The 13,884-nt window shown below is 42.2% G+C and overlaps 1 protein-coding gene across 14 annotated transcripts in view; it reads right to left on the reverse strand.

Annotated features, from left to right (window-relative positions):
* AhcyL1 (Adenosylhomocysteinase like 1) overlaps nt 1-13,884 on the reverse strand; it is a 173,461-nt gene that overhangs the window by 52,715 nt on the left and 106,862 nt on the right. The window contains exon 1 of one of the 14 annotated variants that reach the window (XM_086986739.1): nt 10,453-11,605. The exons of 12 other annotated variants lie outside the window; for them this stretch is intronic. In XM_086986739.1, coding sequence (XP_086842865.1) covers nt 10,453-10,561 — 109 coding nt within the window. In that variant the 5' untranslated portion in view covers nt 10,562-11,605. Of the gene's footprint in view, nt 1-10,452; nt 11,606-13,884 lie in introns of those variants that run through there. One more of the 14 variants, XM_022803701.2, reaches the window with a different exon arrangement.

The following is a 13,884-nucleotide window of genomic DNA, read 5'->3' on the forward strand; positions in this document are numbered from 1 at the left end:
TGGCGTAGATTGTATCGTGGTTGTAGTAGTAATAAGTAGTATCCCTTCAACACAACGGTTAATAACAGTACTGAACGTAAAACTCGATATACTTATGCAAGCAGTACTATACTTAACTTCGCTTTTGATAGTATCAAAAAAAGTTAGAGTTTCTACTAAGCTAAAGTTCCTTTACTCCTACAATTTAGACAGCTCTTCTGGTTCTCGTTGTGCTGAACATAGCACAACTCCTTCGTTACGCCGCCTTGCGGACATCCACATAGTGCGTATGAATCTCATAATCGTCGCTAATAACTGATTTAAATCATCTGGCTGAAAGCAGTTTTGCGAAAACCGACTGCCGACTGCGAACGACTTCAGTTCTATTGAGAAGCTGGAGTCAGCGGTCATCTTTTCCACGCGTTTCCAATCCGACGCGTCCATTATAGAACTAAGGCAAATGCGCAGCCCTTGTTTCTGTAACTATTGCCGGAAGGCAGTTGCAACGCCATCTTTGTTGTTGTTGTTGCAATGGCAGCTTATACTGTACGTCATCCATTTTGAGGGGGCAGCCCCTTGCCGCTTAGCCAACGACCTTAAATTGCCCCAATACCCAAAATGACTTTGTTCGCGAACATTTTGCGTTTGTGAAAGAGAATAGAAAAAAAAAAAAAGAATACAATTGATATTGTTGCCAGTGCAGGAACTACACACAAACCTTCATACACGCCGGCACGAATTTGTCTTCCGCACATCTTCCTCTGAGCTACACGCGCACCCTTCCTTTCCACTTGTACGCTCCCATGATATACTTCTCCTTCGGATTGCATTCAATACGTGGCAATAGGGTAACGGCAAAAATGCTGTTAGGGAAAAAATGGCCATTGGAAATATTAGAGAGCTCAAAAACTGTGCCAGCTGGGGCAATAGAGCGCTCTACACAGATACAAAACACCGGAGAATAAATGGCCGATCGACTCGGCCGAACGTGGGCAGCCGTGTCTGTGCCGCTTACGCTGTTACTATTTCCATGGGCTGCAACGACTAAACGCTTCTTCACGACCTCGACTAGGCTCAGCTGATGTCTGTTAACGCATCCCCAAAGCGCCGCTGTACCCCCTAAGCACAGAGGAACACTGTATGAGGTACTGTATACAAAAGGGAATTCCCATGAAGTAATTCTAATAGCGGCCGTAGCAATCACCAAACAGAGGCTTGAAGACAGCTTACGCTTTCGGTGGCCAGTGACTATCATTTGTTCAATTCGGGTTGGCTTAGCTCACTATTGGCGATGTTGTACCTACCATTTTTATTTTTCTTTTGCTCCATAATATACGCTAGTCTCTTTCTCGCCTCCAAAGGACTATCTTATTAAAAAAAAAAAAAAAAAAAAAAAGACATCGAATCAGCACAATAGTAAATAGTCCGTTCCTATAGATATCAAACAGGTAGGAGAAAAACAATCATCTAGAATAGGCGAAACACTGACGAACCCTGCGCTCACAATAGCTAGTAGAACATGTAAAGATAGTTAATGGGTGTAGTGCGCCAACTGACGGTGGCACAGATCTTTACTTGTCCGTGGCCAGATGTTTTCATTAGCTTTCAACTTCGAAATAACCGTCAGATCTTCAGAAAAACCCATTAGAAACCGCTGAGTTTCGGCGTGTCTAACGATTTCACTGACCAAGTCTACAGTATAGCCGGGCAGAAAGCGAAGACCTAAATTAACTCAAAAACACTGGACCATTATGTCCATTAGACTACACGGGGAAATACCTGGCCATAGATGTTGTATCGAAGTAGCGCCTGGCAGCTATAACGTTCAATAGCCAACGACATTAACCGATCCTTGTTCGTTTGACTGATGTCGAAAGAAATTAGTCCGATAAACGGGCACCAAACGATAAAGCCAATAAGCATCTGGTCGGAAGAGCGCGTTCAAACCGTACATAACTTTAATATATATAAAGCTAACGACACCCTCCCGAATCAAGTTTACTTGACGAAAGCAGACGGCAGTTAAATGCTTAAAAAGACCATTCATCTTCCCTTCTTTTTTGTCCCCGTCTTAAGGACATGCATCGTAAACGTTGAATATTTAGCAGTAAATTTAAATACGTTCGTTGAAAAATGACAGTACATATTTGCAGGTCCTTAGCGTTATTTCGAGCTTAGACGAGCGCACCTCATAGAGTGCTATTTTTGAAGGTCTTTAGGGCATAAGGGGCCGAACGCCTTATGTTACATATACGAGTACAACTGTATTGTGGCTTAACAAAAGCATTTGCTTCATCGTAATACCTATATAAGCAAATCTCGCATAGAACAAGTCTAGCGCGGGGTTCTGGACAGAACCCATATTTATCTAATGACCGAAAGTGTGACACATTGTATAGCCAGATACTACAGAGATTCGTTGTTATCGACTCAAATTGAAAATGGCCACGCGGGCTCTCACCATCCGATACGATTCTTTTCATATCGTATACCAATGAGAAAATTACTTCAAGGGCGAGGTTTTTTTTGCAGCAAACTAACGCGTATTTGAAACAGCTAGTCAAGCTAGAAAGCGTACGATAGGATGACCGATAATATGGCAGAACAGCTCATTTCGTGTGTATTTCTTTTTTGTTACTTTGACCGCCCAAGCTTTACGGGCGTATCACACTCGCAATTCACTGTGAGCCAATAATTATCCATACATTTACTCAGTACTCTATGTATATCTATTATCTACTGGATTTGTCTGGTTACTGCTGTTACTGCCGGGTCAGCTGTTGTTGTCAAAAATCGATGTTCTTGTCGTATACATCCATAAGCGTATTTGGTCTCTCCCTAAAAGCTGCTAGTGCCAGTTTCTTCGTTCTCTTTATCCATATATTGCCGGTCAGATATTGCTGCTAGCGATAAATTCATTCATAGTAATCAAGATCAATCAACGACGAAGGCAGATTGTATCGAAGGGAGCGACGAATCAGGAGGGTAGCCTGCGTTTTGGGGGCAGCCAGTGTAAAGTGATAATCTCACTTACTGTGATGACCGTAAACACTAGAAACTTTCACTACTAGAGCCCATTGTTATTATTTTTCATTAACAACAGAATTCAGTCCCCATTCTATTTTCTCTAGGGCCCCTTCGCCCGGTCGGAATTGATTTGTCAGTTTATCAACGATTTTTGCCCCGTCTCTCGTTTTTTTTTTACCTAACAATGGTCTTTGTACACACAACACCGCTGTCCTATACTTCGTAAAACAGACGTCGACGTACATTTGACCCGATTTTCGCTGCAGCTAGCGATAATAACTCTAGCAATCCTACTTTTAGTAGCGTCCTTGCTATGAACGCTTGCGTGTACCCTTTGGCAGTTTACCTGTATTACTCTCACAATGTCATACGAGAGTTCTGGCAGCAATCAGGTGTGGCCAGTTACAATTTTTTTCATCTACTCCGTTTCTGTGCGTCGCGCCGCGTCACCTGGTATTCGACGCCGATGATAACGTACTTGCTACAAATAGATGTACGGTTTATAAATAGCATCGTGAACAAACCGATGTGGCCGTTGCCCCGCACTTTGGTCGAGAGTAGTTGAAGGGCAGTTTACTTCTATGACACAAGGCCACACAGCCCGAAAGATAGAACTGAAGTTGCTTTTTGAGCTGGTGAGAAAGCTAGAATAGGAAGGGAAGGCAAATCCGAAAATAACCAATGACATTGTCAGCCATTCTAGCATACGACTGACTACGTACGCTGAACACGACACGGTGTTAGCCGTTAACGTAGCGAACAGCCACGCGTGGCGGTTGGCCGAAAAGAGCGACCCGTGTGAGTGTCCGGTCTAGCGTAAGATCGGTTAAACTGTTAACTAGATGTAGAATATAGGACAGAAACTGCCAACTACATGCACAATGTCTAAAACAGAAAAGATGTTTGCCTTCGGCAGTTATCGCGGTTGGGGCCGTTGATGTACTTGACGCTTGTCGTCGACGTTTTTACAACCCAGATGGGGTAATATAGCGTAGATGGGTTTGCTCCGTAGAGCGCCAATTCCGCTACTGGCCAGGAGCTATTAGTCACCATAAACTCCATGGTGACCTAGGGCGGTGAGAAGTAGAACAATGGATCAACGACTTTCGACATTTAGAATGGCATGTGACGACCAGACACTATAACTGTTTGTATGAGAGTGCCGAAATTAGGTGTCTGCGCGAAAGTGATAATAATGTGCTGGTCTTGGACAATGGATAGAGTGTATTAATTATCGGAATGTAACGTTACATAGGAGATTACATAGTTTTTGTCGTAGAGCTTTAAAACAATACGCTAGTAATTATATTACCTAATAATAAGATTTATTTTTTAAATAACTTTTTGTGAAGCTGCACCCGATGGGTGTGTCAAAATATGTATATTATTAATTTTTTTTTTATTTAATATTACTTTTATTACTACTGTTGTGTACTAGTAAACACTGAGATGGACCCAGCTTTGAAAGAACAAGACATATATCTAAGCTCATTGAGACTTACTTACTACAAACTGAGACAAGAAAGTACTTTTTTTTTCCGAAACGAAACAGCACTTCGCATTACTATGCCTACGTTACTAACCCAATTTTCGCCCAGCTGCTTGAGCTCAATATGAATAATATTCAACCCTGTTAATTACTATGTGTTCCTTACAGAATAACAGGAAGTTTTCGTCTAACTCAGTGTTTGATACATCCAAGACCTCTCCTTTTCCTCTACAGCTCCCGCTCCTCGTTTCTCTTGTCTTATTGATACAAACATAAACGTCAATTCTACACCGAAATAGATCATGAGCTTTTCTTGTGTGTTATTTCTATTATAGTCAGATCTGTAGTTATGTAGTTTTTGCGGAGTGACATCATATCACGTTCTATATTTTGATTATGATTTCTATTACAATCCCTAATTGTATTATATAGCATAAAAATGCAAAGAATTACATAGAAATCGATACGACCAAATGAACGTGAGACTGACTGACTGTTATAACATCAATATGTGTCTCTCTATCTATCCGTCTGTCACTGCGGGTCGTTATAGGCCGACTCCATACGAGGACTGCTACTTAAACGAAATTAAAGTTGTCTTCGCTCGACAACGCGGCCACGTTTAGTTGAAGATGGCTGAGTCAACTTACTTGATCAATTTTGTTTACCTTAGATATATCTTCGATGAACGTACCACCCTCTAAACACACCTGGTCGCTGTTCAATTGTATACGTTTCACAAGGCTTATGACCCCCCCCCCCCCCCCCAAGTTTCATCTCACCCCTCGACCTTTACGGCTTCATCGACACGTTACCTGGACCTAGAGTTACAAATTACTTTTGCATAATGGGTTCTTATTGTGCGTTCACACATTTTTTAACCTTTACTAACAGGCTCTCGGAATTACCCCTTCGATACACCGTCGACAACTTGTCTCGATTGGAAAAGTCTAGCCGGGAAGGGTCTTCCTGGATTTATGTAAGGCTTCTCCATTAGACTTATGAGATGGCGTAGCAACCATATGTCATGGCATTTTTCAACACTGAAATTCAAACTAGGGACGACCATATGTACAGAGTTATCATGGCAACGAATTCGACGAGATGCTTGTTGACCACGCTGTCTTTTTTCACGCAGTTTTTACGGTTCTTCTACTACAAATAACCAAGCTCAGCTTTCAGTTAGGCGCTTTACGTTGCCCAACGGCTTACACGTTTTTTGTATCCTTCAAGATTTTTAAGCGGAGTTGAATAGCCCTTTGACGTTGGATGAAAAGGCGACGTCTGGCTGACGACAGCGGATACTTTTTTTGCTTGTCAAAAAATTACTGACCGTTTCTAAACCAAAATTAAAACAAATGATTAAAATTAATATTAGTAAATTATATATACGCCATTACGATCGATGGTCTTCTGCCATTTTTTGTGGCAGCACTATAGAGCTTCTATAATTAATTACAGTTAATTATTTTAACATCATCAAGGGGTGCAGGGACCAAAACAGGTAATAATCCAGGCCACGTGGCGGATTCATTAAAATGCCCCATCTAAGTTTTGGACAGGTAGCTAAAGACGTGTATGTGTTGTGGCGTCTTATGATAGAGGACTTCTTTATTTACTAAACTCGGTTAGTTTTTTTTTATTACTTATTGTAATCCGGCAGTAAAGGTCCGAATCAATCGTTTTGCCGGACGGCAGGTATTCATAAGACACGGCTTCTTTTCTGGCTTTTGGCTTTTTTAGCGTCAGTCTGTGTTTTGCGACCGACTGAAAGACTTATTTGTTTCTTGTTAGATAGTCACAATATGTATATTTAGTCACATTGTCGCGTGTAATCCATTTGTCAATGGCCCATGGTCAAAAGATAGCTCGATTTCTTGCGTTTCTGTAGAATATTCCAGATAGCCGAGATACGATCGAGTGAATTAGTTTGCATCGATCTGTATCGCACCGAAACACCGAGCTTCTTTTTTACCCAGCTTTTTTCAAATGATGCTGGATATTCAGTCACCTGACGATATCATAGCCATTTGCGTATCGGCCTTGTTCAACTTCTATAAAAACTTATCCGCAATGCATCACACTGGAGAAGTATGTTTCACATCGATATTTTCTGTGCGATAGCAAAAAAACAACTTTTTATTCATTTCTCCCAAGAACGCATATTGGCTACAAAAAGCACACATTTTTTATAGGCCTGAACAGCATTTATGCCTTTATCGTATCGAAATTTTAAAGCATAGCAACTTTTGCGAAAGGCCATCTTCGAGAAGGCCGAATAAAGGCATCTGAATAATTGTCGTAGATTTACTATCACCAGATGTTAACTAAGGACAGGTATCGGGACGAAAGGCAACAGCAGACTCATTTGCTTGTTGAGTTCATGCATGTTCTGACTCTTGGGCGCACATGCATGCATCACTCATTTCCGAAACCTTTTAAAAAAGCGATTTTTTAAGGTTAACCAGTCCATAGGACGTGCTTTACAGACCCAAACCTAGCGAAGTTAGTCCATCTTTACAGATATTTGCGTCTTTCTCGCGATCTTCGACCCTTTCACAGTCGTCACTTAACAACCCTCTACCGTATCTATGACCACAGGGAGAGACCCTAGCTATAAGTAGAGCAAGACTTGGTCAGAGTTACAGCGACGCGACATCGTTGTCAGCGGTCGGTCAGACCCTACACTAGTGAAAACTGTCAGAACTGCATGCAGTCGGTGCTGCCTAGGATTTGGCAGCTGCAAGCGACCTATGACTACCTATACAAATGTACATATAAAACGTAGAAAGAAACAAACAAAGTAAAAAAACTCAGCGCTTGTAAATATAGCTCAGTGCAGCGTGACCTTGATGCAGGCCATCTTACGCTTATGGGACGTTTGCAGCGGTCTTGCTGTTTCACTACGCTGACCTGGCGTTATGTAAAGAACAGAAAACCACAGTAGTAGCAGCAAGAGCAGAAAGCAGCGAAAAGTACGATACAGAGCTCTGATCGTCCGGCCGCTCTGAGAATTTTGTTCACGTAGAACCTCTTCATGCAGTTTTACCTCCGATCTCCTATGCGGCTGTACAATTTCCATCATAACGTCCTATTTCACATAATATCCGTGACCGTATATATATAGGCAATTCGAATGTACCGAGGACAATTGGTCCATAGCTGTCAGCTTCGAGAGGAATAAGACTTCGTGAGATGATATGAAAGCGAATCATTCACTATAGCTATGTAGTGCCTCCATCTGTATGATAAGAAAAATTACCTACGAGATTTGATCGCAGCCATCAGATTTAGGGTTCCCACTCTGACTGCATACGGCGTGGACATATAATGCAGATCAAGCGGAGAACATTTAGCTGATAACAATGAAAATTTATAGTTAAGCATTATAGTGGTCAGTAAATACGTCTACGTCATGTCAAAAGAGATAACAGCGTCTGTAGTCCACCTATTATTCCTGCTATGGGTTCTACCGTTGCTTTATTTGTATAGTCGTTACTACAGCTGCCATTGTTGACATACGGCAAAAAAATCATTTTTTCTGTTTGTATGGTCATCACTTCCATGCGATTAACTACTGAAGGGAAGCAAAACAATCAATAGTCTTTAATTTCCAGTTTAGCAATACTCTTGCTTGAAAACAGAATATCTAAAGTATATTCACTGGGAAACCAACGGTCTGATGTGATAATTCGGATAAGAGGTCGCGTCTGCAAAACGATGCAGACCTCGTTTGAAGGCCCTCGCGAAACACACCACAATAAACAACAACGCATAAGCAGAACTACAAAACCTTCACAGCGTTCAAACGTTTGCTGCTCATATGCATAAAATGCACTTCGCTTTACTCAGCAGTAACGATCAAAATAATTATTAGTTAAGAATGTCGACTTTGACCGTCACTGGGACAAACAGGGGTCGAGGAAGCGTTAAGAAAAGCAACCGGGGGGTTGAAGTAGCAAGAAACACCTCAATAATCCGTCATTAAAAGTTAGGATATCTTTTGATTGCTTCTCTAGAGACCACGTGGCAGATACGATCTGTTTAATGTTTGCCGCATGTTTGTTTTCAATCGTTTCTATTTCAGTTCCATTCTGTTGCTGTCATATATATATATATACACACTGTTTGTAGTTGGACTATCTCGCCGGAAGTAATCAATATACACCGTAACCAACATTTACTATGGATTACCCTTGTGTACTTATCTTTTCACGGTCGATGGGTCAAAGGTGGCCGCCAACCATCGATATACATTAAGCCGACCCACACTTATTTATTAGCATGAAATAGATAGCACTTCACGTATAACGTCCTTCTATCCCAATAGGCGATTAGCGAACATATCAAGAAGACAGGAAGGTCTCTTCACGCGAAATAAGCTTGGCTTTGATTTAAAAATTATTTAATATTTATAAAAAGACGTTAGTAATGACGAGACTGAAAACGATATTCTTACTGCGATGCCATTCTGACCAAAAGCTTTTATCGGTCCTTTTTTCTGCTTCTGCTTAATTTTTTCCTTTCTAAATTCTTATGCAATACGCTTATCTACAGTTAGGAAAGGCAAGATATTTCGACTGTCCTTAATATCAGGGGAATACTGCTGAGAAGCTAATAAATCTTGATTCCTCCTTGTCCTGGACAACGACGATCAGTCGTTTACCCTTTTGTTGTTCGTAACCCGTTCTTGCTACATTCTCCAAGCAAAGACCACGTGTACAGCCGTCCTTGTGGTTTCGAATATTTCGAGGTTTACGTTCGTTAGCGCCATTAGGGGGCTTTCTTAGATTCTGCTATTGTACTACTCAAAGACACGTATATTATTAGTTTTACTACGATCGTTTTTTTACGTCGGAGTCCAAAAGGACATCGCACTTGCGTTAATTTCAGTGGACTGGGGGGTATACTCGCCAGTACAAAGTCTTCGTTAACTACGTACGCCATTTATGACTTACAATCGAGAAGTAACAGAATAGATGTACTGGGCTGCTGCAAGTAAATCCAGCGGGATTTAAAATTGAATAGCATTTTAACTAGTGATGATTTTCTATGTGTGAGAAGTACTCTTCTCTATCATCTACGCATGGCTTTTTCACTCACGTTCGTGTTAGTAAATTCTCTATGTGTAATTTCTCGAAGTAAATTTACAGTGTGCTGGATTTGGCTTTACAAGGCACAGAAAGCCTTATAATCACACTGATTTAAATCGGGAGGATGGGCTAGTTGATGCCAACGTTGGCTATTCCTTTACTCAATCTAGGGAGTGGTTGATAGATGGCGATCAAGTCTCGTGCTGTCATACATTAACCAGAATGCTTGCCACCGAATAGCAACGATCTATGAGTCCCTTGAAAAACTCAAGACAGCGGACTATAGTCATGGTTTAATTTTCGGCGAGTATTTCGTAGTAGCGACCGGTTCTGATATTCGCTACAAGTACTACCATCACTCTATATTCCAATATACTCGGATACTGCCTAACCTAACCAAACTCGATTCCTTTCATCAGAACTTCGACTAGTCTCTCTTCGATTAGGCGTGGAAATTGAACCGTTCCTGTTCTATGGCGAACAATTATAAAATTAAACTCTCACCAACTGGAATACATCACAGGCGTTTTTCCATCTGGCCTAGAGTCAATCCACGGAGGACTCAATTTTTACTCAAAATTTTCCACCTTTCCAGTATTTCGTCGTTTATTACATGTACCAGTTTTGCATTATCTTCCTTTGAGAAGAGACATTATTAGAACGATCGCACCATCCACTTATGGCGCTTTCACTCGAGGCCTTCATTTTCGAATCACAGCCAATTCTAAACCTTTGTCTGTCAGCATCATCTATATGTGCCGTTGTGTTCATGTCGTTACCTAGTTATTTGCGAGTGAGGTAAGCCTATTGGACACAACTGACTGCCGACCCCACCAGTGTCTGTATCTGTTATTATGAACCTACCCGAGAACGTCTGACTGAACGTCGACTGTGTTCTGGCAAATTGCTTACGGCGGTTTTGTAAATTTAGCTTCGACGCAATCCCCTCCGAGTTGAGTGAAAAATCCTCCATCTGTTTAGATGGAGATGGCGACCGTCGTTCGCCGTCTGTATGGGAAAGTTCGTGCGAGATCGCGCGCGTATTAAACCACAATAACAACAACGGCTAGTCAATTTTTCGCTGCTAGAACTATTTTCGAGTGATAATTTTTGGCACTGCTAGCGCCAATCTGTTCCTCGTTTGCGACGCCGCTATTATTGTCGCAATACAGTAGATGGGCTTGCCGGCGCCTAGGCTCAGGTCGCCGCGAAGCTTAACGTTCTGCTATTGTAATCGCGACCTAATTGATACCTCCCGCAAAAGCAGAACGCAATATGACGAAACAGATCTTCACTCTTGCACACACTTCATCGCCCATTCAAAAACTCGAAGTTATGGCGAAAGATGAACGCCACTTTGGCGTGTCGATTCGTCGTCAGATTAAGCCGTCAACAACCAGCCACAAATTAACGTATCGTCACATACAACTCACGCAACGTGACACAAGGTTATCGCAAACAATCACAGCACTAATTACAGTAATACAAAATCCACTCGATCAGCTGAAGACCTCGACCAAGCGGCCGACAGCAGTTGATTACAAACAATCAGCTATCGATAATACATTTGTCCATACTGTAAGCCTTATATATAGAGTCACCGAGACCGATATTATTTGCTTGACGTCGCACTGAATTCTTTGGCTTTTTCACCGGGTGCGATCGAGACTCTGCCAACACGACCGCTTTCGACGCTATGGCCACGTCTTCATTCAAACGTAAATTGCTCTAGCTCCATCCATTTCTATATTGTAGTTTGAGATATTTACGTGTTTGTAGCTAATGAACTTGAAACGAATGCCCAACCAACCACAGTAACCTCCGGTCTGAAGAGCTTTTCACAGAAGTTAGGTCTCAGTCGGACGGATAGTCGTGGTAACGAAGAGTTGTCGCGCGCTTTTTAGCAGAAGGCCAGGTAGACCGAATATGATAGAGTAGAACAGAACAGAACAGAAGTTGATAACAGCAAAGCCCGCCTTAGAAGAGCGAAGGCCTGTCAGCACTCACAGGACAAGGAACAGGTCCTGCTATAGCGGTACTTGCAGGCCAAGCCGTGGTTCGTTGCGGACAGACACATGTGAGGCGCCGAGAGAAAGAGGTGGGAGAGGGTAAAGGACGTAGCAAAACAATGACAAGGCGAGTGACTTTTAATATCATCACCGCAGTCACCTCTAGCAGACGCAGCAGCAGTGTTATAGAGAGGCTGAGTGCATGTACTTCGTAAGCTGGTAGGCCAGCTCGGACATTAGGGCCACGATAGTATGACGTCATATCCTAGCTAGGCAGCAGACTCACGAGGGAAGTTACGTAATGTCAGTCGGCGTTGTTCCTAAGTGGCTATTTGCATGTCTTGAACCGGAGATGGACAGTTCACTGACGGTAAAGCGCATTCGCGTTGATTGCCGCAGAACTAATGGTCGTCCACCAGTGGTTACGTCGTTAGCTGATCTTGCGAACCTGAAACCTTTGACAGAGACCGCTAAGTCGGTTACGTAGAGTTCTGGGTGCTGCTGCCGTTGGCCTTGACAACGTAACCAACGTCCTTGAACGACCTCAGATTATAGACGAATTTACTAGATTAGCGTAGGAACCCGTCCCTGGGGCCTGGTGCTTTGGCGGAACGTGGCATCGAACGAGTGCATGAGGTAAAATTCTATATTATATATTCTATGCTGGAAAAATTCTATAGAGATATCAAAAAAAGATGGCATGTTTGATGTACATCACGGATCATGGACCAGGTCAGACTATCGATAAATATGTCTTTCTCTGTTTTTGATGACCCGTATTGGCCTGTGTGTGTCCATTATCAGTGTCTCCTTTCTACACGTGTACAGATGTTCGCCGTGGTCATACCGGTTCTTAACTACCCAGCAGCTGACCATACAAGTACCAGGAAGCGAGATAAATTCAAAATCAAATTATTACAGGGATCTGTACGAACATTCCCTATTATATATACAATTTAAATACAGAAACGTATAGCTGAACATGACAAGACACAAAGAAGTAGTTCGTATACATTCGTGAGAATGCATGTACACTCGATAATCGATGCAATTTGTGCAAAAATAGAGCTTCATAGGTTTTTATAAAAAATGTAGGCGAGAAAAGAATGGTCGTGATATCAATTGCCTTTAGTATTGTACACAAAGCGTTATGTATTGTTCTTTGCTGATTAAGTAGCGCTGTCGACAGTTTGGCCTATTAATAATCTAAGCCCAGTCTCGAGGTGGTCCTTTTGTTTCTGTCAGTGTGTTACCGAATTTTTCAAAGTCATTAATTGACCGTGCTTACGCGTACGATCTCGCCTTTGCGAAACAATCATAAATTGTTGTTTGCTTCGAACAAAGCTTCTCCCATACCCAGAATACGCGTTGCCAGCATAGGTTCCTCGCTAGTTTTTCTGTCCTGCGTTGATATTAGGTATATCTCGGAGAGTCACTAGATAATCGGCGGCACCTGTTTTCATCGGCCTAGCGAGTTTGTTCACAATGGACAGAGAGAGTGAAACGACAAAAGGATAAAATCAGTAACAGTGTGACCCTGTTACATACAGCATTCGATCTCAGCCAGTATTAGCGGGTCTATCCGACAATAGCTTAAATATAATCACCCGATATCAACCGAAATAGCTAGATACGGTTAGCTATCCCAAGGCTGAAACTATAATAGTCTTTGACTGTTCCGTAATAAACAGACAGAAAGGTTACGTCCCGTGTCGAGCAATAAGACCAGAGAGATCAGTAACATCAGCGACAAATTGCAGCCAGCTGATGAGCGAAGAAACAAAAAGGTTTTTTTTTTTGGCTTTTTGATTGACGAGCTTACGCCTTCTCTCTTTGCTCTTAGTAAGGTCAGTTTGAACAGTACAGAATTTTGTGCTGATGTTTTTCCTATAAGTGACAGGCGGAATGGTGGGCAGCAACGGAAGCTAGATGCCAATACGGTCCTTCCAACAACGGAGTTCAATGGGTAGTCCTAGGCATCGAGTAGACGCGTTGCTCCCAACTCTACAGAGTCCCAAGTCTACAGAGCTGTTTTGAACCGAACAAGCATCCCGTGCGTACCGTCACGAAATAGTTTTCAGAGTAGCTTTATAGCTCGGTAACTAACTGTCGGTCATACGTTTCTTGCGCGGAAGCCCGAGATTTACTGAGCAGCGTCAAACTTATCTTCAGCGCGCACTTTCGAATTTACGTAGCAGAAGCAAAACGCTGTCGTTCTTCTGTAGGTATCACCTAAGAGTCAAGCTTTCCTAACCTACACACGTTCGATTTTTCGAATAACTGCCAT

The sequence above is a fragment of the Varroa destructor genome, unplaced genomic scaffold, assembly GCF_002443255.2.
Source record: "Varroa destructor unplaced genomic scaffold, Vdes_3.0 BEIS01000004.1, whole genome shotgun sequence".
NCBI lineage: Eukaryota > Metazoa > Arthropoda > Arachnida > Mesostigmata > Varroidae > Varroa > Varroa destructor.